We start from the raw sequence: 24,691 nt of genomic DNA, 5'->3' as shown, positions 1-24,691 counted from the left end.
CCCCCAAAAGGTCTCTGGGTTCTGGAGGCTCCTAGTCATGCATAAGGCTGAGTCTTTCAAAGGGTATTCCTCCAACCCAGCCTGACGATGTTCAGGCATCACCCGTCTCCTCCATGCGTTCCACCTCCTCATCCAGGAAATGGCTCTCCAGGAAGTCACAGAGATGAGAATCTGGGCATGTGGATACAAAAGGGCCTGGTTCAGGTTCTTCTCCAGGCCCACAGCAGCTTCCACGGGATCCAGGGTTTTACCAGACTCTTCTCGGGATGGATTCTGCACATCCTGAAAAGGGCAGTGCTGCACTGGTTTTCCATCTCCAAAGGACGCTTGGTGCCTTTGGCCTTCTCTTTAGCCAACGTGTGAAAAGAAGGGACCCACGCCCTCCACGGCCACAGCTCCACAGTCGAAATAAAAACCCAGAGAGAACAAGGTATCGGAGGCCCAGTGATGCAGGTTGACCAGGCGGTCGACAGAGGCCTCCACTTCTGCAGAACAATTCTGGTGAATCTGGGAGCTGATGCGTGGTCAACAATGAAGATCTAACCACAAAAAAAGATGGTGTTAGCTGGTCCCAGAAGCAGGGGATGGCTGAGAAGATGGTCTAGAGGTTGCAACTGGAGAGGGGGTTGTCCTGCTTTGTTTTTTGTGGACCCCAGAAAATTATATCTTTAAGCTAACTCATATCTGTGCCTTTAAATGCAATAGGGAAGTGGCTGTGGCTCAGGTGACTGGGCTCCCACCTACCACATGGGAGGTTACTGGTTCAGATGGTGCCTCCGAAAGAAGACAGCAAGCAGGCACAATGGGCAGGGATGGCAAGCTGACACAGTAAGAGACATAAGGAGAAAAAACATAATGAGAGACACAGCAAAGCAGGGAGCAGAGGTTCCCAGTGCCTCCTAAAGAAGACAGCAAGCTGACACAAAGGGCAGGCGCAGCAAGCTGATACAACAAGAGTCATGGGGGGGGGGCATAATGAGAGACACAACGAAGCAGGGAGCAGAGGTGGCTTGAGGAGTTAGGCACCTCCCTCTCACATCAGAGGTCCTGGGTTGACTCCTGGTGCCTCCTAAAGATGAACAGACACAGTCAGTGAAAAACAATGAGGGGGTGGGGAGAAATAAATAAAATAAATCTTTAAAAATAAATAAATAAATGCAGTGTAGATGGGCCTTTTGATTAGATTCAGTTAAGGGGCCTTTAATTCGATCACTTGATTAGATTGCTTTTAGGGCTTTTGATTGGACTAAGTCAGTGAGGTGTGAGCAGTTTGGGCCTCGCCTCGTGATATGATTTTTTTTTTTTTAAGATTTATTTATTTTTCTCCTCCCCCTCGCCTGCTTTCTGTGTCCATTTGCTGTGTGTTCTTCTGTGTCCACTTGTATTCTCATCAGGTGGCACTGGGGATCTGTGGCCCTTTCCCTGTGTCATCTTGCTGCATCAGTGCTCCGTGTGTGTCCACCTCTCCTGGGAGGGCTGCAGTTTCGTGCAGGGCGACTCTCCTTGTGGAGGGGGCACTCCTTGCACGGGGGGCACCCTTACACGGGGGGCATCTCTGCGTGGTCCGGCACTCCTTGTGCACAGCAGCACTGTGCATGGGCCAGCTCACCACACGAGCCAGGAGGCCCTGGGTATACCCTGGACCTCCTATATGGTAGGCGAATGCTCTATCTGTGGAGCCACATCTGCATCCTTGTGCTAGGTCTTATCAAGTGAGAAAAGAGAGACACACAGAGAGAAAGGAAGCGGCCATTTTTATCCTGCTGTGTGAGAGAAAGGAGAAAGAAGAGAGAGGACTCTGTTCACCCAGAGCCACAGAAAGACAGAGGGACGCCAAGAGGCTCAAGGAGAAAAGTCCAGGGAGAGATGCCTGGTTGCCTACAGCTGAGCTCAAGGAGAAGGTAGAAAGAGACTGGCAGACCCGCCATCTTGCCTTGCCACGTGGCAGGACACCAGGGTCCTGCCTTGGAACTTAAGCTTTTCCTCTAATAAAATTCCCTTTATAAAAGCCAATACAGGCGGCGGACTTGGCCCAGTGGTTAGGGCGTCCGTCTACCATATGGGAGGTCCGCGGTTCAAACCCCGGGCCTCCTTGACCCGTATGGAGCTGGCCCATGTGCAGTGCTGATGCGCGCAAGGAGTGCCCTGCCACGCAGGGGTGTCCCCCGCGTAGGGGAGCCCCACGCGCAAGGAGTGCGCCCCGTAAGGAGAGTCCCCCAGCGCAAAAGAAAGTGCAGCCTGCCCAGGAATGGCGCTGCACACATGGAGAGCTGACACAACAGAATGACGCAACGAAAAGAAACACAGATTCCCATGCCACTGATGACGACAGAAGCAGACAAAGAAGACGCAGCAAATAGACACAGAGAACAGACAACGGGGTGGAGGGTGGGGGGCGAGGGGGGAAGGGGAGAGAAATAAAATAAATAAATAAATCTTAAAAAAAAAAAAAGCCAACACATTTCTGGTACTTTGCCTTGCAGCCCTTTGGCAAACTAGGACAGGAGGGGAGGCGTTCTGAAGTTGTCGGGGAAGATCGTCCCCTGTTCCGTTCCCTCCAAACACTGTTGAAGCAAGAGTCAGATCAGTGGGACTGCCAGGCATGGTGATTAGTGTTCTTTACACATTCTGGATCTTATCAGATATATGATTTGAAAATATTTTCTCCTATTCCAGAGGTTGTCTTTTCACTTTTTTATAATGTCCTTGATACATAAAAACATTTAATTTTTATGAAGTTCAGTTTAGCTTTTTTCTTTTCCTTTGTTGTTCATGCTTTTGATGTCAAGTCTAAGAATTCATGCCAAGGGAATAGGATGTGGGTCAAGCAGTTGGGCACCCACCTACAACCCAGGAGGCCCTGGGATCAGTTCCTGGTGCCTCCTAAAAAAGATAAGCAAGACAGCAAGCTGATGCAACGGGCTGGCATGGCGAGCTGAGGCAACAAGATAATGTAACAAGATGACACATTGAAGAGACACAAGGAGGAAACACAATGAGAGACACACCAAGCAGGGAGCAGAGGTAGTTCAAGCCAATGGGCACCTCCCTCCCCCATAGGATGTCCCGGGTTTGGTTCCTGGTGCCTCTTAAAAAGAAGATGAGGGAAGCGGACTTGGCCCAGTGGTTAGGGCATCCGTCTACCACATGGGAGGTCCGCGGTTCAAACCCCGGGTCTCCTTGACCCGCGTCGAGCTGGCCCATGCACAGTGCTGATGTGCACAAGGAGTGCCCTGCCACGCAGGGGTGTCCCCCGCATAGGGGACCTCCACGCGCAAGGAGTGCGCCCCGTGAGGAGAGCTGCCAAGCACAAAAGAAAGTGCAGCCTGCCCAGGAGTGGTGCCACACACACAGAGAGCTGACACAACAAGATGACGCCACAAAAAGAAACACAGATTCCTATGCCACTGACAACAAGAGAAGCGGACAAAGAAGACCACACGGGGGGGAAGGGGAGAGAAATAAATTAAATAAATAAATCTTAAATTTAAAAAAAAGAAGATGAGCACAAAATGAATGGATACAGAGAACAGAGAGTGAGTATAAACAGTGGGAGGAGGGGGGAGAAAGAAAGAAATAAAATAAATCTTGAAAAAAAAAAAAGAATTCATGCCAAGCCTAAGGTCATAAAGATGTATTCCTGCATTTACATCTAAGAATTTTATAGTTTTAGCCCTTATATTTAAGTTATTGATCCATTTCGAATTAGTTTTTGTATATGAAGTGAGGTAGGGGTCCAACTATTCTTTTGCATGAGTTATCCAGTTGTCCCAACACCATCAATTGAAGAGACTATTCTTTCCCCATTAAGTGGTCCTGGCACCCTTGCTGAAATCAGTTAGTTGTAGATGTAAGGGTTTCTTTCTGGATTCTCTGTTAATTTCCATTGGTCTATATGTCTATCCTTATGCCAGTACCACACTGTTTTACTATAGCTTTGTAGTAAGTTTTGAAATAAAAGAATATGAATCCTCTACTTTGTTTTACTTTTTCAATATTGTTTTGGTTATTTGGGGTCCCTTGTAGTTCCACCTGAATTTGAGGATCAGTTTATCCATTTCTTCCAAAAGGGCTATTGGAATTTTGATGGGGATTGTATTGAACCTATAGATCACAATGAGGAATATTGCCACCTTCACAATATTAAGTCTTCCTATGTACGAACATGGGTGTCTGTCTTTATTTAAGTCTTTTTTGTTTGTTTCAGCAATGTTTTGTAGTTTTCATGTATAAGTCTTTCACTTCATTGATTATACTTATTCCTATGAATTTTTTTCTTTCGGATGCTGTTGTAAATCGAATTGTTTTCTAAACTGATTTTTATGTGTTGCTCTTGTATCCTGCTACATTGCTGGATTTATTAGCTCTAGTAGTTCTCCTGTGGAGCCTATGGGATTTTCTATATATAGCTTTGTGTCATCTGCACATAGATGTAATTTTACCTCTTCCTTTCCAATTCAGATGCCTTTTATTTCCTTTTTGTATCTAATTGTTCTGGCTAGGACTTCCAAAACAATGTTGAATAGCAGTGGTAAAAGTGGGCATCTCTGTCTGGTTCATGATCATAAGCTAAAGCTTTCAGTCTTAGTCCTCTGAGCATGATGTCACTTGTGGGCTTTTCCAAAATTGTCCTTTATCATATTAAGTAACATCCCTTCTAAACCTAGTTTTCTGGGTGTTTCTATCATGAAAAGATGTTTTTTAAACTCTCTAATGATATTTTTATTTCAGCTATTGTGCTTTTCAGAATTTCTGCTAGGTTCCTTTGTTAAAATTTCTCTCTCTTTATTGATAGTCTCTAATTTTTCATACATCATTATCCTGATTTCCTTCAGTTCTTTGGTCAGTTCTTAGACTGACTTCTAGTCTTTGTCCAGTAAGTTCAATGTCTGAACTTCCTCAGGGATGGGTTATAACAATTTCTTTTTTTCTTGTGAATGAGCCATAATTTCCTGTTTCTTAGTATGCTTTGTAATTTTTTGTTGATAACTGGACATTTTGAATACTGTAATGTGTTAACTCTGGAAATCAGATACTCTCCCCTCTTCAGGGATTGCTGTTGTTACTTGGTGAAAGTTTCAGTTGTTCACTTGATCAGTGACTTTTCCAAATGATTTTGACAAAGCTTATACTCCTTGTTGTGTGTTGTCACTGAAATATCTCTTCTATTATTCCCATGGTCAACCCGTGACCTGATAGAGATTTCCTTACATGCCTGGAGGAGTATTCTACCTCTTTAAATCCCCACTGACCACTGATTCAGAAGCTGCTTCACACTGTGGGGGCTGAAACCACGAGCAGCCTCTGTGCCAGTCCCTCAGGGATCGAAAGCAGCAGTCAAGACACATAACCCTGAGTATTGGAGGACAAAGTCCCTGTTGCCGACCCCGGGAACGGGGGAGGGAAATATGTTGGGATTCTCTGTATGGGTTTCGTATTGTTTCAGCAAGTTGCACCGGGAATGTGAGATCCATCCCTACAGCTACATGCCATGGGGATGGGGGGTAGTAGCTCTGTACAAAATGCCATAATTTGCTAAAACTTTTCCAGTTTCTTTTTCATCAAACATTCCCCAGGATGCTGCAAGTGTTTGGCCAGACTTCAGAGTTCCAAAACAGTTGCTTCAATTTTGCCAACTCAATAGTTGTTCTGGTGGAAGAACCAATTCCTGGAACTTTCACTATTTCTGTGACATCACTCTACAAACGCTTTAGAAATAAATTTCAACATGAGAATTCTTTATCAGCCCTGTGGGATATTGCCAAAGGGCTACTCAGAGGAAAATTTATCACCTTATGTGAATTTGTTTGAAAGCAAGACAAAAAAAAAACCCACCACAAATAAAGGAACCAAGTTTTCAACTCTAGAAGCTAGAAAACCATATCTTACATGTAAGGGAATGATTACTAAAGATAAAAGCATGACCTAGGCAATACCATCTCTAGGTATATACCCCAAAGATTTGAAAGCAGGGACAGATCTTTGTACACCAATGTTTATAGCAGCATTATTCACAATAGCCAAAGGTTGGAAGTGCCCCAGATGAGTTGATAAACAAAATGTGGTATATATCTACAAAGGACTATTAGCCTTAAAAAAGAATGAAATTCTGATACATGCTTCCACATGGATGAAGTTTGCAGACATCATGTTAAATGAAATAAGTCAGACACAGACAAATATTGTATGATTCTACTTATATGATATAGCTAGAATTTAGAAACTCATAGAGACAGAAAGTACAGTACAGGTTTCCAGGGACAAGGAGCAGGTGAAATGGGGTGTTAATGTGTAAAGAGTGTAAAGCTTTTGTTTAGGGTGATGGGAAAATTCTGGAATGGATGGTGGTAAATGTAGCACATCATGAACGTGATTAATCTTACTGAATGGGCGGAAGACTTGGCCCAGTGGTTAGGGCGTCCGTCTACCACATGGGAGGTCTGCGGTTCAAACCCCGGGCCTCCTTGACCCGTGTGGGGCTGGCCCACGCGCAGTGCTGATGCGCGCAAGGAGTGCCGTGCCATGCAGGGGTGTCCCCCGCGTAGGGGAGCCCCACGCGCAAGGAGCGCGCCCCGTAAGGAGAGCCGCCCAGCGCGAAAGAAACTGCAGCCTGCCCAGGAATGGTGCCGCAAGAGCTGACACAAGATGACGCAACAAAAAAGAAACACAGATTCAAACCTGCCGCTGACAACAACAGAAGTGGACAAAGAAGAAGATGCAGCAAATAGACACAGAGAACAGACAACCAGGGTGGGGGGGGAGGGGAGAGAAATAATTTTTAAAAAATCTTACTGAATGGTATGCTTAGAAGTGGTTGACATGGAAAAGTTTATGTTGTATATGTTTCCACAATTTTTAAAAAAGATTTATTTTATTTATTCCTCTTCCCTTTCCCCCTTCCCCCCGCCTTTGTCTGCTCTCTGTGTCCACTAATTGTGTGTTCTTCTGTGTCCGCTTGCACACTTGGTGGCACCAGGAGACTTCATCTCTTTTTTGTGGCATCATCTTGCTGCATCAACTCTCTGTGTGTGTGGCACCACTCCTGGGCAGGCTGAGCTTTTTTCATGCCAGGTGACTCTTCTTGTGGGGTGCACTCCTTGTGTGGGGGACACCCCTGCATGGGAGCACCCCTGCGTGGCACGGCACTCCTTGCATGTGGCAGCACTGCAAGTGGGCCAGCTCACCACATGGGTCAGGAGGCCCTGGGGATCGAACCCTGGACCTCCCATATGGTAGGTGGATGCTCTATCAGTTGAGCAACATCCACTTCCCAATTTTTAAAAAAAGAAACTAAAGAGACAGTGACAACTAAATAATGTCAAATCTAATTGATTAGATCTAATAATGGAGAAAAGGCTCAAAAGGACATTATAGGGACATTTAATAATTTTATTTATTTATTCATTTTTATTTCTCTCCCCTTCCCGCCCACCCCAGTTGTTTGTTCTCTGTGTCTATTTGCTGTGTCTTCTTTGTCCGCTTCTGTTGTTATCAGCGGCACGGGAATCTGTGTTTCTTTTTGTTGCATCATCTTGCTGCATCAGCTCTCCGTGTGTGCCGGGCCATTCCTGGGCAGGCTGCACTCTCTTTCGCGCTGGGTGGCTCTCCTTACGGGGCGCACTCCTTGCACGTGGGGCTCCCCTACGTGGGGGACACCCTTGCATGGCATGGCACTCCTTGTGCGCATCAGCACTGCGCATGGGCCAGCTGCACACGGGTCAGGGAGGCCCGGGGTTTGAACCACAGACCTCCCATGTGGTAGGTGGACACCCTAATCACTGGGTTATAGGGACATTTAAAAAATTGGAATATAGACTGTAAGCTTTATATCAATATTATCAATATTAAATTTCTTGAATTTGGTAACTGTACTTAAGAGGTTGGTTTCTGGTTCTTAGGAAATGTACATGGAGTATTATGTGTTCAAGGAACACAAAGTACAACCTACTCTGAAATGTTTAGAAAATAGATCAGGAGAGAGAAGATGGAAGAGCTAGAGAGAGGTGACAGAATCCATCCTACAGGCACGAGTTAGAAGTCATCCTTGACTCTTTTCTTTGAAATATAATCCAATCCATTCGCAACATCCCAGTAGCTCAACTTTTAAATCGATCTCAAATCTGACTTGGTCTTGTTACTGCCCTGCCCGGGCTGTTCTCATCTCTCACTTGGATGATTGCAGCAGCCTCCTTGCTGACTGGCCTTGCCCGGTGCCCGTCAGCAGAGTCTTCACAGAACAGTCAGAGCCATCCTTTTAAGACCTGCGTCAGGTCATGTCATTGCTCTACTCAAAACCCTGCAGGACTCCCATTTTCATGTCACGCCGATGAAAAGCCAGAGTCTTTCCAATGTTCTACAGCAACCCATATGAGCGGGCTTCCTGTCATCAGCCTCAGCTTCTCTTTTGCTCACTTAGGCCATAAACTGTCCTCTCTGTTCCTTGAACAGCCCAGACTCTGCTCCTGCCTCAGAGCCTTTGCATTTGCTGTGCCTTCTGCATACCTCCCGATGGCTCCTTTACCCCTTCTGGCCTTTTCTTAAATGTCACTTCCTGTCTACCGTATTTTAAAATTGCACACACACACAAACACACATACGCACGTGTCTCCTACTACCCCCTTTCCCAACTTTATTTTCCCCCATAGCACTTGTCGCTCAGTGACATACTTTACATTTTACTTATTTGTTCAGTCTCCCACCCCCTCTAGAGGGTCTTCCTGCAGGTAGACCCTCAATTTCTGTTTTGTTCGTTGCTGTCCTATTCATTCTGTTCATTCTGTTTTGTTCACCCCAGTGCTGGAAACACTGTTTGTACATAATTGTCACTCAATAAATATTTGTTAAATGAATGAAAAAATTGTGGGTTGAATTAAACTCACAAATGCAAGATGCGTTCAACATTAGAAAATCTGTTAACGTAACTCTTTATATTAACACATTAAAGTAGGACAACTTTGTGCCCAAAAAGCATCTGTCAACACACAATACCGAGTCCTGTTTTTAAAAAACTCTTAGTAAGCTAGCAATACAAGGAAAATTCCTAAACCAGATAGACAATCTAGCTACCAGAAGCCTTCAGTAAACTTAATATTTCGAGGTGAAACATTTTAAGTATTCCCATTAAAAGTCAAGCCAAGGGAAGCGGATGTGGTTCAACTGATTGGGCTCCCGTCTACCATATGGGAGGCCCTGGGTTCACGTCCCAGAGCCTCCTTGTGAAGGCGGGCTTGCCCACACCCACGGAGAGCCTATGGCCCGCGCCCGTGGAGAGCCAGCGCTGCAAGATGATGCAAGAAAAGGGAGACAAGCAGACACAGAAGATGGACACAGAGCAGACAGCAAGCAAGCGGCAAGCAGGGGGGATAAATAAATAAATAAATCTTTAAAAAAAAGTCAGGCCAAGGGAGCAGAAGTGGCTCAAGCAGTTGAGCTCCCGCCTCCCACACGGGAGGTCCCCAGTTTGGTTCTGGTGCCTACTGAATAAACAAAAACAAACAACAAGCAAAACAAATGAGAAAACCAACTCAGGGAAGCCGATGTGGCTCAGTGATTGAGTGCCAGCTTCCCACATACAAGATCCGAGGTTCAATCCCTGGCCCCCAGTAACTCAAAAAAAAAAAAAAAAAAAAAGTCAAGCCAAGAAGTTCTGCAGACCTAAGGGCTATTCCACAGAAGTCAAATAGAAGAAATGAGTGATATAAAAACACTGTACCACGCTAGCCTTGGTGTATACACAGGAGACTTGAATCTCTGGACTGCCCATGTGCCAACTGGGCCCTGAGGCTCAGCAGAGTTGCAACTTCTACCCTCTGGTTCATCGGACCTACCCAGGTCAGCTAACAGGGAGGTGAAGATGGTCAACCACCACACAGGGAACTGAGAGTGCCTACATCTGCAAGCAGGAGAACTGCATCCATCATCCATGTAGAATCTAAGCCCCCTCTCAATATAGAGGTAGAGTGGACATCACTATCCCAGGGCCCACAGAACGGAGGGATAAAATGTGGATTAGAGTGGACTTACTGATATTCTACTATAAAACTTTTGTGACTACTAATAGAAGAAATTGTATCATTGACGGTGACAAAGTGACCACAGTAGTTGTTGAGGGCAACTCCCCACTCCCTAGTGAGAAGAAGAGATGTGATGTGGGAGCATTTTTCTGGGACTTTGGAGTTGTCCTAATGATATTGCAGGGTCAGATGCTGGACATTATATATCCTGCCATAACCCACTGAATGTACCTGGGGAGAGTGTGAACTACAGAGTAAGCTGATCTTTGCTGCCTGGTACAGTGTTTTTTGTTTTTTTTGTTTGTTTGTTTTAAAATTTTATTAAAGTTAAAAGATCACATAGAATGTTACATTTAAAAAAAACATAAGAGGTTCCCATATAATCCCCCCACCCCCCCACCCCATCATTTTTGTAAATTGTATTTTTCTTGAGATACATACATCACAAAAAATGTTACATTATAAAAAAACATAAGAGGTTCCCCTATACCCCCCATCCCCTCACCCCACTCCTCCCACACCAACAACCTCCCCCATCATTGAGGCACACTCATCGCACTCGGCGAACACATTTTGGAGCACTGCTGCACCACGTGGATAATAGTTTACTCTGTAGTTTACACTCTCCCCCGGTACATTCAGTGGGTTATGGCAGGATATATAATGTCCAGCATCTGACCCTGCAATATCATTTAGGACAACTCCAAAGTCCCAAAAAGATGCCTCCTCATCACATCTCTTCTTCCCACTAGGGAGTGTGAAGTTGCCCTCAGCAACTACTATCCCCGCCAATGATACAATTTCTTCTGTTAGTAGTCACGAAAGTTTTATAGTAGAATATCAGTAAGTCCACTCTAATCCATATTTTATTCCTCCATCCTGTGGACCCTAGGATGGTGATGTCCACTCCACCTCTATATAGAGAGGGGGCTTAGATCCCACGTGGATGATGGATGCAATTCAGATGTGGGCACTCTCAGAGCAGGTGGCTGGTGAAGCCCTTGATACTCTCCAGTGAAGCCTGCCCAGCAGGACGGGGGGACACTGGCCCACCACCAGGGAAGCTGCATCAGGCTGATCCTCCCTCTCGTAACCCTTTGGCAGCCAGGGCTCTGGAATATGACTTAAGCTCTTTCATAGGATCCATCCACTCGGGAGTCTAGAATGAGTGGCACGAAGGTGAGAGAACTCTCTAGTTAAGATTCTTTACCGTGGCTACAGAGGAATCTAGTGACCGCCAGAGCATTCATACTAATAGGCAATGGCTGTATTTCCTACTCCGTGCTCCTCAGATGCTTCCTTCGCTTCTGCCTATTTGCTAAACCTGCTTTTGTGCCCTTCCTTGTGATTTGGCGAGCTACTCCCAAAACCTCCCAGAAAATTCCTTTTTTGATTAAGGTAGCCAGAAATCTTTTTCTGTTGCTTGCAACCAAGAACTTTTCCTGGGACACACCAGGGTTTCATAGTATTTGGCAGTTTAAAGTCTTTTTCCCAGACAGGCGGTGCCTAGCATTGTGAGTTTCTTATGGTAAGCCATTCAACAGACTCTGTTCCGGGCACTGAGAATACAAAATTTTAAAGCTATAATCAGTGTGCCTCCAATTTAGCAGGGGAAACCTGAACTCCAAGGGAGACTGGAACTTAAAATGACCCCTTGCTGAACTCAATCCAGCACCAACGATCACGGCAATAGGATGGAAGAGCCCCTTAGTATATTTAATTTATGCTGAGATAAACCACTGGAAGAGCTGGAGGAAGTTGCGTTTATGTTTCATCCTTGGCCTAAAAATCGTGATAAAATCCAAAGGCCAAAGTGCCAGACGCCCAGAAATAGGCTTCTATTGCGCGTTCTGCTGCCACCTAGAGGACTGATCTAGTACTGCACCGTGTGAAATTCAGAGCCCCGAACCGAGCTCCGCATTCGACTGCATAAAGCAGAATTATTTGAAGGGGTGAACTTTCAGGCGTTTTATGGCAGTAGTTAATAACACTGTGGGTGGTGGGACCATTTTAGGAGGTGATGAAATAATGGAAATGCACGTACTGATCCAACACATTTCCAGGGATCCCTGGACCACTGAAGACTCAAGTTTATTATGTGGGAATTAACTACTAAAGCCTCAGATGCAGGCATGACTCAGTGGGTCGATTCAAAGACAGGTTCAAAATTCATTAACAAAACGTTCCTGAACTACTTTTTTCACTTCCAAGGGAGCTGTTGGGCACCCCCCCAGAGACATGCGCAGTAGGGGAACTGAACCGGAAGCCAAGCCTTCCTGGATGGTGCAGCGCTGGAGGGCTTCCTGTTTCGGAACAGCGGACCGTGGTGAAGACAGGTTCTGGGGTCCGACAGGCCCCTGCTGGAACATCGGTGGTATCGTTCACCATGCCCGTAGCTGTGGGCCTGAGCCTCAGTTTCCCCAGCTACAAAAATGCGTATTATAATGATACTTACCTGGTGGGGTTAGAGTGAGGATTAAATGAAGTAGTGAAGGAAAAGGATGTGTCCAGGGCTTGATAGACAGCAAATGTGGAAGGAATGTTAAATGTTCATGGCTTATGGCTGGCTTTCCCAGGGAGGCCTGGAGAGGACTTTACACAAAGCCCTTAGCTCAGCAGGGCATCTTTTAAAAATGTGCACGAGTGAAGGTGAAGATGGCCAGCTGAGGCAGGGCCCCAGAATCCCCCTCATCCAGAATATAATAAAATTAACAAAGTATAGGGACAATCAGAAAAAAATTCAAAGTGGCATCCAAATGAAGAAGCAGATATAACTTTATGTAATATACTTCAAAAAGTGGCAGTCAAGGGAAGAATGCAGAGATTTTGGTTATGGTAAGAATAACATTTCCCCGTCCCCTTTTTTTTTTTTAAGATTTATTTATTTCTCTCCCCTTCCCGCCCCCCACCCTGGTTGTCTGTTCTCTGTGTCTATTTACTGTGTCTTCTTTGTCCGCTTCTGTTGTTGTCAGTGGCATGGGAATCTGTGTCTCTTTTTGTTGCATCATCTTGCTGTGTCAGCTTTCCGTGTGTGCAGCACCATTCTTAGGCAGGCTGCACTTTCTTTCGCGCTGGGTGGCTCTCCTTACGGGGTACACTCCTTGCGCGTGGGGCTCCCCCACGCGGGGGACACCCTGCGTGGCAGGGCACTCCTTGCACGCATCAGCACTGCGCATGGGCCAGCTCCACACGGGTAAGGAGGCCCGGGGTTTGAACCGCGGACCTCCCATGTGGTAGACAGACACCCTAACCACTGGGCCAAGTCCACTTCCCTCCCCGTCCCTTTTGATATGAAGCATAACTAGTGACTTGCTGTGGTAAATGTGAGCAGAAGCTCTAAGACCTGGTATATGCTTTGCCATGCCCCCTCCCTCATTGATGTCATTATGGTGGAAACACATGTGGAAATGAATTCACCATCAGCCTGTGTACCTGATGAGAAGAGGCCCCTGTGGACCTGTGTTGAACATGTAAGATGAGTGAGAAATAAACCTTGTGTCTTAAGCCACGGAGATGTTAGAGCTGTTTTTTACAGCAGAATAACGTAGCCTATACTGACTGATACAGCAGTCCTGGGGAAAGTACAGAATCAACTCTTAAGAGTTTCAGCTTCTAGATACTAACATGGTATTTCCACAGATACAGGAAGAGTCACTTGAGTTTTCAACATTGGGACCCTGTGTTGAGTTGGAAGCAGCAACCAACGACCACAAAATCTGTGTTTCTCTACATTTTGATTTTTAATAATCAGGGAAGGAAACTTTAGAAGGGGTGAAGAAGGTTATAAAAACCCTCTCTCAGGTATAAGACTTTGGAAGAAAACTCACTGACTAGAGAGATGGGAGGAGCCTAAGAAGTCAGTTAATTTGGACTTCTTATGTTGTAAAAGCAAAACCAAGATGTAGAGAGGAAAGAAGACTTTGCTCAGGGTCCTATAGAGATTCAGTAACTGAGCGGGGACTGACCTCCAGTCCACCAGAAACGTAAAAAAAATTAAAAATGCTAGCTCTTCCTGACTTCCAAACACTGAGAACAACTAAAGAAGTGAGAGACCTTTTCCTATCTTAAATTTTTCTTCCAATTTTTTCCTTAAACTTGCCTTATTAATTGATGACAAAACTGGGAAATAAGTGGGCAGAACATTTTAATAGGAAACTTGGTGAGCAGGCCATCCTAACTACATGGACAGCTTCTTTGAGTTCTTTCATGTGGAGGTACATTCATGCCTGTGATTTTTATTTTTTTATTTTTTTATTTTTATTTTTATTTTTTTAAGATTTATTTATTTAATCCCCTCCCCCCACCCGCCCGGCTGTCTGTTCTCTGTGTCTGTTTGCTGCGTCTTGTTTCTTTGTCTGTTCTCTGTGTCTATTTGCTGCGTCTTGTTTCTTTGTCCGCTTCTGTTGTCATCAGCGGCACGGGAAGTGTGGGCGGCGCCATTCCTGGGCAGGCTGCACTTTCCTTCGCGCTGGGCGGCTCTCCTTACGGGGCGCACTCCTTGCGCGTGGGGCTCCCCTACGCGGGGGACACCCCTGCGTGGGGCGGCACTCCTTGCGCGCATCCGCACTGCGCATGGGCCAGCTCCACACGGGTCAAGGAGACCCGGGGTTTGAACTGCGGACCTCCCATGTGGTAGACGGACGCCCTAACTACTGGGCCAAGTCCGTTTCCCTGATTTTTATTTTTATTCTTATTTTTTCAGGAGGTACTGGGGATTGAACCCGGGACCTTGTGTATGTGAAATGTGCACTCAACCACTGAGCTACACCCACTCTACTTTTTTTTTTTTTTTAACACACGTGATTTTTCGATGCGTATTTCCCATTCAGTCATTACAGGAATATACATGTGTGTGAAGTTCTACAGAGGGAATTAAATGAATGGTTAGGGATAGGGAGCACTGGCTTTTGGAGTCAGACAGGTCTTTCCAATCTGGGTCCTGCTGTTGTGGCAGGTTGTGAGTTGCTCCCTAATGTTCATTCTACCTTCTGACTTGAAAATAGAACCCCCAATTATCTTAACTTTATTATTTCCAAAGAAACAAAGTGATAGTCCAGCCCTGAAGCTGACGCTTCACACACAGCCCCGTTTTGCTTTGAGCCTATCAAAACACAGCTTCATACTCACTGCTAGGACACAGATGAACCTTGAAAGCTTATGCTGAATGAAAGAAACATAAGCTTGATGCAAAAAGACAAATGTATGATATCGCTTACATGAAATAGCTATATTATGCAAATTCACAGAGACAGAAAAGATTACGGGATCCTGGGACTGGGGCTGAGGAATGGGGAATTAAGGCTCAAGGGATACAGAGTTTTTGTTTGGGGTGATGGAAAAGTTTTGGTAATGAATGGTGGTGATGGGAGCAAGATATTGTGAATTGTATACTTGAAAGTGGTTAAAATGGGCAATATTATGTTACCGCAATCAAAAAAATTAATGATAAGTAAAATAAAACTAGTGGATGGGGGAGCAGATGTAGCTCAGTGGTTGAGTGCCTGCTTCCTGGGTTCAATCCCCAACTCCTAAAAAACAAACAAACAAACAAAAACTAGTGGATGGAAAAAGCACCAAACACCACGTCTTGGTTTACATTTCACCTATACTCTACCCATCCTCAAGTCCTATAATTTAGCTCCATATTTGGGGGTTGCTGAGGCATCCTTGTGGTTGCTAGGAGGGTGCAGTCTCTCTCTAACTCTTGTATCTAAGAACAATCATTTCCCTACCAGCCCCTCCAGACTTAAACTGGACAACCACCCAGAGCTACGGCAGTGCACAACTCCAGGAGGCACCATTTAAACAGTAGTATGTGTGAGTATGTGGTAACACGGTAATAGATGTGAATGAAACCCCTGGACCATGAGATGGTGCCCCCTGGAGGTGTGCAATGCAGCAGCACTGCTGGCACCTGCAGGGAGCTGGGAGCTGGAGAATGAACCTCAGGAAGGCTGGGTGGTGGTCAGGCAGACTGGTGAAGGTCACGAGGTCACAGGGCTTCCTTGTCTTCTCCAAGGCAGGAGCTTTTGTAGTGCTGGTCCCTGGCGGATTGACCACTCCCTTCCTAGGGTTCCTGGTCTCCTTCATTTATTATGTAAAATAAACAATGAAAACCAGGAAACCATAGCAACTACCACTGCAATAGCAGCTACCATCTGTTGAATGCCTTCTAAATGCTGATCTCTGTTCTGGACTCTTCCAATACATGGTTTTAAAGATTGATTTATTTCTTTTTATTTACTTTATTTTTCTTTATCACCCCCTTCCCTGAGATGGTTCACCGGTCTATCTGCTCCCCTTCTCCAGGAGGCACCAGGAACTGAACCCAGGAGCTCCCACATGAGCGGCGCGAGTGCCCAGTGGACTGAGCCACAGCCGCTCCCCGTGGGTTGCAGCGTCTGCTAGCTTATGGCCTCTGCTCGTGGTGGCAGGGGCGGAGTCTAGCTCTGTTGCTGTGGCATCTAGTTCTGTTGCGGCGGGAGGCGACATCTGCTCATCCTCTCCCAGGAGGTGTTGGACCCCAACCAGGGCCTCCCACGCTGTAGGCAGTGCCCAAGTGGTTGAGCTGCATCCGCTTCCCCCCATAAATTGTTTTTAAAATGCACAACCACCCTATTGAGGCAGGTTGGGATAGGGAAAAGAGGGAAGACAACTCATGGCCGGACCTGGCAGAGAACATGGCTGGGACCCTGGCCACGAGATCCCATGGGTAACTCTTTCCGAGGTCAAGGGGAGGCCCCAGATACCTCCAAACAGGCCTCCCATTGGCCCCCTGAAAGCTAACGAGGGGTGGGATCATAAGGCAACCAATCAGAACAGCAAAGAGCTGGGGTCCCACCCCAACATTAGGAAGGGAAGAAGGGAAGGTCTCCAAAGGCCTAACCTGGGGCCCCCACATGCGCGTCTCACCCTGTGGCACTGCCGCAACCTCAGGTTTTGTACTCATCTGGTTTCTACTTTTCTTGTGTCTTAATAAACTCTTTATTCCCTTGCCTGCCCTAGGGTGTGTCCTTAAATTCTTTTACGTGACACAGCCAAGAACCTAGAAGCGCGGAACCCAGAGTGTTCCGCTAACACTGTGAGGTCGATGCGATTTCCATTTTCCAGATGTCCCGCATTGAGAGTAAGTAGCTTAATCAGGGAGAAATGTTGAGTTAGGATAGGTATCCAGGTCACTAGAGGGCCCACACCTACATTCTTCCCTGTCTGAGGTGCCACCTTCTAAGGACAGACATTCAATAGACACCTAGAAAATGTTTAAGGAGGTTTACTCTGCAGCCTGGACTCGCTGTTTCTCACCGGCCGCGTGGCGGTCCTCATGGAGCCAACCATTGAGAGGTGGATTCGGGGACTCGGCACCCACCAGAGAGGACAGGCCAGAAAGGAAGGCCCCTTGGGCCTCCTTACACCCCTCCCCCAAATAGGGCCTTCCCCGCTCTAGGATGTGGGGTTCACCACCCCTCTTCTCCCACGACACAGGCCGTGGTGCAACCCCTGAGTTTCCCAGCCCCCTGGTGGCATAACTAGCCAACAACTGCGTTCCAGCAGCCAGGGCAAAGTGGGTCTCCCCAAGGGCTGAGTTGCTAGGTGCTTTCTTGGCCTGTCTACACGGCCCGATACAGTGAGGGAAAGTCCAGGGACATTAGTTCCCTGGAACGGCGACGAAACTTTTTACAAATATTTGTGCCCCAAAAGTAATTGTAGGGTTGGATGGTCTTCGGGATGGAGAGTTTACACAAGGCTCATCCTCTGAGCACCTCGGTCTGATGCACCTCTCTTCAGGTGAGTTCTAATGCCTTGCCGCTCTTACCTGCGCCCCTTGCTTGGCTCTCTGGGGAGTCCTTCACGGCTGTCTGCAGACTCAGCTATCGTGTTCGCTATCTGACTCTCTCTGAAGTCAGGGCAAAGGGAGGGAGTTTAAGTCAGAAAATGGGGACCTGAACAACTGCTTAAAGACTCAGAAAGACACCCCTGTGAAATAGGGTTATTACTTTCGAATGAAATGAACCATCAAATTTGCCAAAGCAAAGCTTAGCAAAGAGGGCTTTGGGAAGCAGGCAGAACCGTGTTCCAATCCCCGAGTCTGCATTTTATTAGCTGCAAGATCTTGGGCAATTATTTAACCTCTCTGAAGACTCATTGGCTCGTTTGCAAAATGCGGCAAATAATAATACCTGCTATCCCAGCTTGTGTGAGAATTGAATGCAGCATTACATTTAATTAAATGAAAAGTCCCTTGGACAATATCTGGCATACGGTATGCACTCAACAAGTGTTTATCTCTTGCCACTATTCTTTTTTTCTTAATACTTGGCATCCGAGAACTGATTCTCTTAATCATAGAATGTGGGTGAAATGTTGCCCTGGAATTTCCTTCAGTTATTCACGTTCATTTAAAATGACTGAGGGGAGAGGGGCAATTAAACGAGGGAGACCAGAGGACTGGCTTTACAGGTTCAGGCTATTCCCCTTTAGGGAGATTTTAATTCAATTGCAATCTCCAGAATTTTAACCCTGGCTGCTCCTTAGAATCACCAACTAATTCGAAGCCTGAGACTTTTTTCATCTGTAAAATGTGAGTTGTAATAGGGATTAAGTTTTGTTTTTGTTTTTTAACTGTAGTAGGTGCTCAAAAATAATAGTTGATGTACTTGCTGTGGTGGTTGCTTTGTTGTGGTTATACTGCAAGGACTTCTGGTTCATAGAGCGTGGGCATTATGTGACAATCGCTAAGCTCTTCTCTAGCTGTGACAGTCTCTGATTCTAGGGCTTTATGGTGAAATGTGTTTGCTACATCCCAAATACAGGGCCATGCAAGGGCTGTAATGGATTCGGGGGGCTCAGGTATTCCTAGTGGGTTAGATATGACCCAACTACCCCTCTCATGTGTACAAAACAACTGTGACAACAAAACAGCAACAAGGACAGGTTATTCTAGCAATCCATCCTTTTTTTTTTTTTTCAACAGCTCCCATTCCCAGCAGCACATCAAAGATATGACCCTTGAAATGTTTGGGTTCTAAAGATGCTCTAGAATCCATGTGACTTCTGACTCACCCACCCCTTTGGCTGCTTCATTCCTGGCCACCCCACACTTTCTGGTTGGGCAATGGGGGTGGGGGAGATGGCACTGGCCCGCAGTTTCTGACCCCTCTTAGGTACTACTCTGTACCCCTTCGGCCTCTCTGGCTCTGGTTCCAGCATTTTTGCAGAGGAACCTGACTGCACCTCATCTCCTGGCTCTACCTGTGTGTCTTGCCCTGCTCTGGGGCTTCTATCTGAACAGTGCCATGGGGGTTGCATGCATAGCCCTAAAGTCCTAGAGGGTTAGAGCCCTGTGGGGTGAACCATTGATCAAAGGGAAAAGGAAGCTGACAGATAAATGCTTTCCAGTTTACACAGGTTGTTGGGGAACACAATCCTACAGATCCAGTAATTGTCATATTTAGTGGCAGCCAGCTCAATAACAGTCTTGCATTGCTTCCCCTACCCCCTTCCCTGCTTCATTGCCCTGTCCCTCATTCCTTCTTCCTGGGATTTTATTACTTGACATACGCTGTCTCAGGCTCTGTTTTCTATTCTAGGCATCTTAGTTTCCCAGAGCTGCTATGACAAATATCAAACCCTGGCTGACTTAAATAACAGGAATTTATTGGCTCACAGGAAATCAGTCCCTGCTCTGTGATAGAATATCATCCATGCCAAAGGACTCAACCAGGGGAACATATATAAGAGTGGATTTTGAGGCTGCTGGTCTGGGGGAAGAGTGGAAATAAGACTGGGTAGGAGAAGTTTTTTCCAACTTGGGCGCCTTCATCCAAGCCTCAGGATCCAGTGTGTGACAAGAACACCCAGAACTTGTCCTAATAGATGGCTGGGATGGAACTTAGCTTACAGTAAACGAAAGCTTGATGAGTATTGCTAGCAGCTCCTTGACATCGCGTTGAGGAAGTGGACAGAAGGCTTAAGGAGGTAGGGGTGTTAGAATGGATTTACTATGTAAGACCTGAGAACCCACCAGAGGACGCGGGCTTCATTAGAATAATAATGCATGGCTGGGGATGGTGGCAGTCCTCTGTTGGCCAGTGTGTGTTCAGTGGGAGGTGCTGCCATGGCAAAGGGCTCCCTGGTGTCAATGGATGACAGGATTCCAGAATGGCAGAGGCCAGGTGACTGAGTTTAAGTGTCAAGCAAGGTGAATGTAATTATGTAATGGGAAGCAAGGCTGACAGACAATCAGGACTCCTTGACCCACAGGTTAAGGATCATAGAGTTCCTAGTGTAGTGAAAGATGGACCATCAACCAGGGTGTGCTTGATATATATAATTTTTTAAAAAGGGAAGTGGATGTGGTTCAAGCAGTTGAGCCTCCCACATGGGAAGTCCTGAGTTTGGTTCCTGGTGTCTCCTAAAGAAGATGAGCAGATGTGACAGGCAGATGCAACGAGCAGATGCAATGAGCAGACACAATGAGCAGGGAAAGGATGTGGCTCAAGCGGTTGGGCACCCACCTCCCATGTGGGAAGTTCCGGGTTTGGTTCCCAGTGCCTTCTAAAGAAGACAGGCAGACATAATGAGTGGACACAACCAGCAGACAATGAGCAGAAACAATGAACAGATGAGGGAGCCATGGTGTGGGGGGCAGAGATTTAAAAAAAAAGCAAGAGCCCATATCAGCTGCCACAATGGAAAAATCACAATCCCTCCCAAGTATCCAGATATAAGTCAGTTCACAGACCCACAGTTATTTTTTGAAAGGAAGGCAATGTCGTCACAAGTATGTATTATAAATATTTCCCCAATCATTCTTCCCAAAGAGACCTGAGGCCATTTTCCAGGGTAATTCTGCACTGGAGAAAGGAAATATCCAGAATTTCCAAGAGAGATCTGGGATCTGAGTTAAGACCCGACCAAAACCAGAGGACCCCAAACATCATGTGCTTCTACAGTTAGAAAGAAGTGTTATGGAGGCCGAATGACAAATAGAGTCTGACTCAACCCCAGCCCCCAGTGGACCCAATGGGTCTTCAGACCCACCCTGTGGTTATTTCCAAAGCCCCAAAGTAGGAATTGGGATAACATCACCTCATTACCTGGTCCATACCACCTTGGCACTTAGCATTTTTGTGCACGGTACCCTGACAGCATCTCACTGCAAACGCATGAGGCTCTTTGTAGGAGATGTTTCTTTAATAGCTGGAGCAGGCTGGAAGTGCCAGAGAGCCAGGAACCCATGTCAGAGGAGAAGTGGGGATGAAACCAGAAACCCACCAACTGACTATTTCCTGGAGGTCCGAGAGGACTCTCCCTTCTCTAAAACAATAGAGAATGAATCTGTTAAGAAACCACTGGCATCACTGGGAACCTGAATGGTGGCTTCCTCTGTAGCCCAGGGTTTCTGGTAGGAGACACTGTCATGGAACTGGGCTCCCTGGTGTCAAAGGCCATAGCAGAATTCCAGAATAGCAGAGCCCAGGTGACCTCTCTAAACTGTGAGAGGCATGGTGGACATAATTATCACCTAGACTACAAAGTTGGGAAGGCACCAAGGGTGCCTTGATCTGCGGAGATGGCTAATGATTATTGTGTTCTGGAGAGAAGTAGAGCGGAAGTCTACAAGGCTATTGCTTGACTTATAGCACAACCACAACAAAAGAGATCAAGGTCAGATATAAGAAGGCTGGTGTCACTACCATAGAAAAGTCCTAATCTTTCATTAGTTTCCAAACTTGAGACAATTCTAAGAACCAAACCTGTTAGTTGAAAGGGAGGCTGAGTCTCCTTATGAAAAAATCTTGGAATTCTACAGCAAAATGGATTTTCTTATCATTTGTCAGAACTCTCACATTGGTTCTCTGACTTGTGGAGTAAGAATGAAGACATTAAAAAAGAAAAGAAAAGTAAAGGCCGACTGGAAGTCCCTGAGATTACCCCCAACCCCTGGCCAAGATAGTAGATCAGAAGCAAGACTGACTGCAGCCTGGGTAGAATGACAGAGATTAGTGCTGGCTTCAGAGATTTAAAGGAGGGGTTATGATTCCCATCCTATTTTCCATTTATTTCACTGGGGCATGTTCCCTGCGAAAACCAGATTGAGGGGGGTGTGGGGAGTGGGGCATATGGGAACCTCCTATATATATATATTTAAAATATTTATTTATTTCTCTCCCCTTCCCCCCTCTTCCCCCTGCCCTGGTTGTCTGTTCTCTGTGTCTTTTTGCTGCATCGTCTTCTTTGTCTGCTTCTGTTGTCGTCAGCGGCACAGGAATCTGTGTTTCTTTTTGTTGCGTCATCTTGTTGTGTCTTTTCTCTGTGTGTGTGGCACCATTCCTGGGCAGGCTGCACTTTTTTTTGCGCTGGGCGGCTCTCCTTACGGGGCGCACTCCTTGCGCGTGGGGCTCCCCTAACACGGGGGACACCCCTGCGTGGCAGGGCACTCCTTGGGCGCATAAGCATTGCGCATGGGCCAGCTCCACACCGGTCAAGGAGGCCCAGGGTTTGAACCACGGACCTCCCACGTGGTAGACGGACGCCCTAACCACTGGGCCAAGTCTGCTTCCCCCTATATTTTTTAATGTAACATTTTGTGTGATCTATATATCTTCTAAAAATAAAAAAATAAAAAAAACGAAAGACAGTTTGACCATGGTGGATTACGGTGGGCTGCCATAAACTTTAACATAATAAGCATAGTTACATTAAATTTTATGTCTGATAATTCCACTACCTGGAATTCCCAGGTCAATGTTTCTAGTGCTTGCCATTTCCCTTGGCTCTTTTTTTTTTTAAAGGGAGCACACTATTTTTTTTTTTTAAGATTTTATTTATTTCTCTCCTCTTCCCCCTCCCCCCCCACTGTTGTCTGCTCTTTGTGTCCATTCGTTGTGTGTTCTTCTGCATCCACTTGTATTATCAGGTGGTACTGGGAAATTGTGTTTCTTCTTTGTTGCGTCATCTTGCTGCATCAGCTCTCCATGTGTACAGCGCCACTCCTGGGCAGGCCATGCTTTTTTCATGTGGGGTGGCTCTCCTTGCCGGGTGCGCTCCTTGCGCACAGGGCTCCCCTACGCAGGGCACCCCTGAGTGGCACGGCACTCCTTGCACATGGCAGCACTGCACGTGGGCCAGCTCACCACATGGGTCACAGGACCTGGGTTGGAACCCTGGACCCTCCATATGGTAGGCGGACGCTCTATCAATTGAGCCACGTCTGCTTCTCTCCCTTGGCTCTTGTTCTTAATTTCCAGTCTCTTCACATGCCTAGACATCTGAAATCATGTGCCAGACATTCTATCTTAAAATTGCTTATGGAAATAATTTGGGTCTTTGGATGATGAACTCTTACTCTAAATGGATTTTTATTTACTTCTACCAGGCACTTGGGGGCAGGGTTTTCTTTAATTTACTATTAGAGATTGAGATTTCCTGGGCCAGTCAGATGACTTGAAGCTATTAATAGTTGCAATTCCTGCAAGGGCTGATTTACTTCTGGGGTAGCTTCTAAGAATCCCACCATAAGGCAGGCCATGGTCTCTACCTTTCATGCCTTAGTCCAGGAGGCTATCAAAAGCATCACTCAGCTCGGTTTCTCAGTCTCTTTCAGGAATGGCAAAAGCAGCCCTGTTGCAAAGCTGGTGTAACTCAGTGGTTTGAGTGCATATTTAAGGTCCTGGGTTCAATACCCGGTACCTATTTAAAAAAAAAAAGCAGCCCTGAATGCAGGTCTTATCTTTGTGTTTTTGTTTTTTCCCCCCATTACTTTGTTACTGCCCCAATGTCTTTTAATATTTTGTTCACCTTTTTTTAGTTTTCTGCAATTAGGTGGCTAGTCTCTTAAAAGAAGTAGAATTCATTATTATACAAATTTAAGACATTATTATTGTTATAATTTCCTGGCTACTTAGTTTGAGTTACTTTAATGGAAAAATATGCATAAACTCTCATGTATCTAGCATGATCAGGACCATAGAGGAAATAAATTATGTTAAACTCATGTTGTTTTGATTTAGCTTTGCTAAAAATTAAAATCTGAGGCTCCAGTTTTTTGGAGGTTAATTTTACAAAGTTATCAATGCAAATGCTTTGGAGAACATAAAATGTTGGGTTAAGAGTTAGCCTCTATTTAGACAGTTGAGAATTTTAAATAATATCTATGTATTCCAAATTTTAATATAATCATAAATGAGTTAATTTAATCTGCTTATTAAAAAGGGCAAAGTTTACCTTATCTTTAATATAAAAATGTTTGTTTGAATAGTTTCCTGGAGATTATGAATATTTGCTATAGAAAACCACATTTGTTAGAATGTTAGTTGTAGAATGCTGTTCATTAGATTTGTAAACAGAGTTTTTCAAAGGAGATTAATTTTATCCACTGACTTTTTGATAATTAACTTGCTGATTTTAGCTAAATTATTTGTTGTAATTGATACAACTGGTATAAAAAGACTGTGGAGATGTCCCTAATAGTCAAAACAATTATGAAAATGAAGTGCAAAGTTGGAGAACTCACACATCCCGATTTCAAATTGTACTATGAATCTACAGTAATTAAACAGTGTGATACTGGCATAAAGACAGACAAATGGACCAAAGGATCAGACTTGAAAGTCCAGAAATAGACCCACACATCTATAATCAATTGATTTTCAACAGGGTGCTAAGTATGTACAGTA

At 45.6% G+C, this 24,691-nt stretch overlaps 1 protein-coding gene across 1 annotated transcript in view; it reads left to right on the top strand.

Annotated features, from left to right (window-relative positions):
- The first annotated feature begins 17,767 nt into the window (after nucleotides 1–17,767).
- AKAP10 (A-kinase anchoring protein 10) overlaps nucleotides 17,768–24,691 on the top strand; it is a 108,974-nt gene continuing 102,050 nt past the window's right edge. The window contains exon 1 of the mRNA XM_058283385.2: nucleotides 17,768–17,798. Within this exon, the coding sequence (XP_058139368.1) occupies nucleotides 17,783–17,798 (16 nt within the window). The 5' untranslated portion in view covers nucleotides 17,768–17,782. The remainder of the gene's footprint in view (nucleotides 17,799–24,691) is intronic.

This window comes from Dasypus novemcinctus, chromosome 21, assembly GCF_030445035.2.
Source record: "Dasypus novemcinctus isolate mDasNov1 chromosome 21, mDasNov1.1.hap2, whole genome shotgun sequence".
Lineage (NCBI taxonomy): Eukaryota > Metazoa > Chordata > Mammalia > Cingulata > Dasypodidae > Dasypus > Dasypus novemcinctus.
This window is presented reverse-complemented; position numbering and strand designations above follow the sequence as displayed.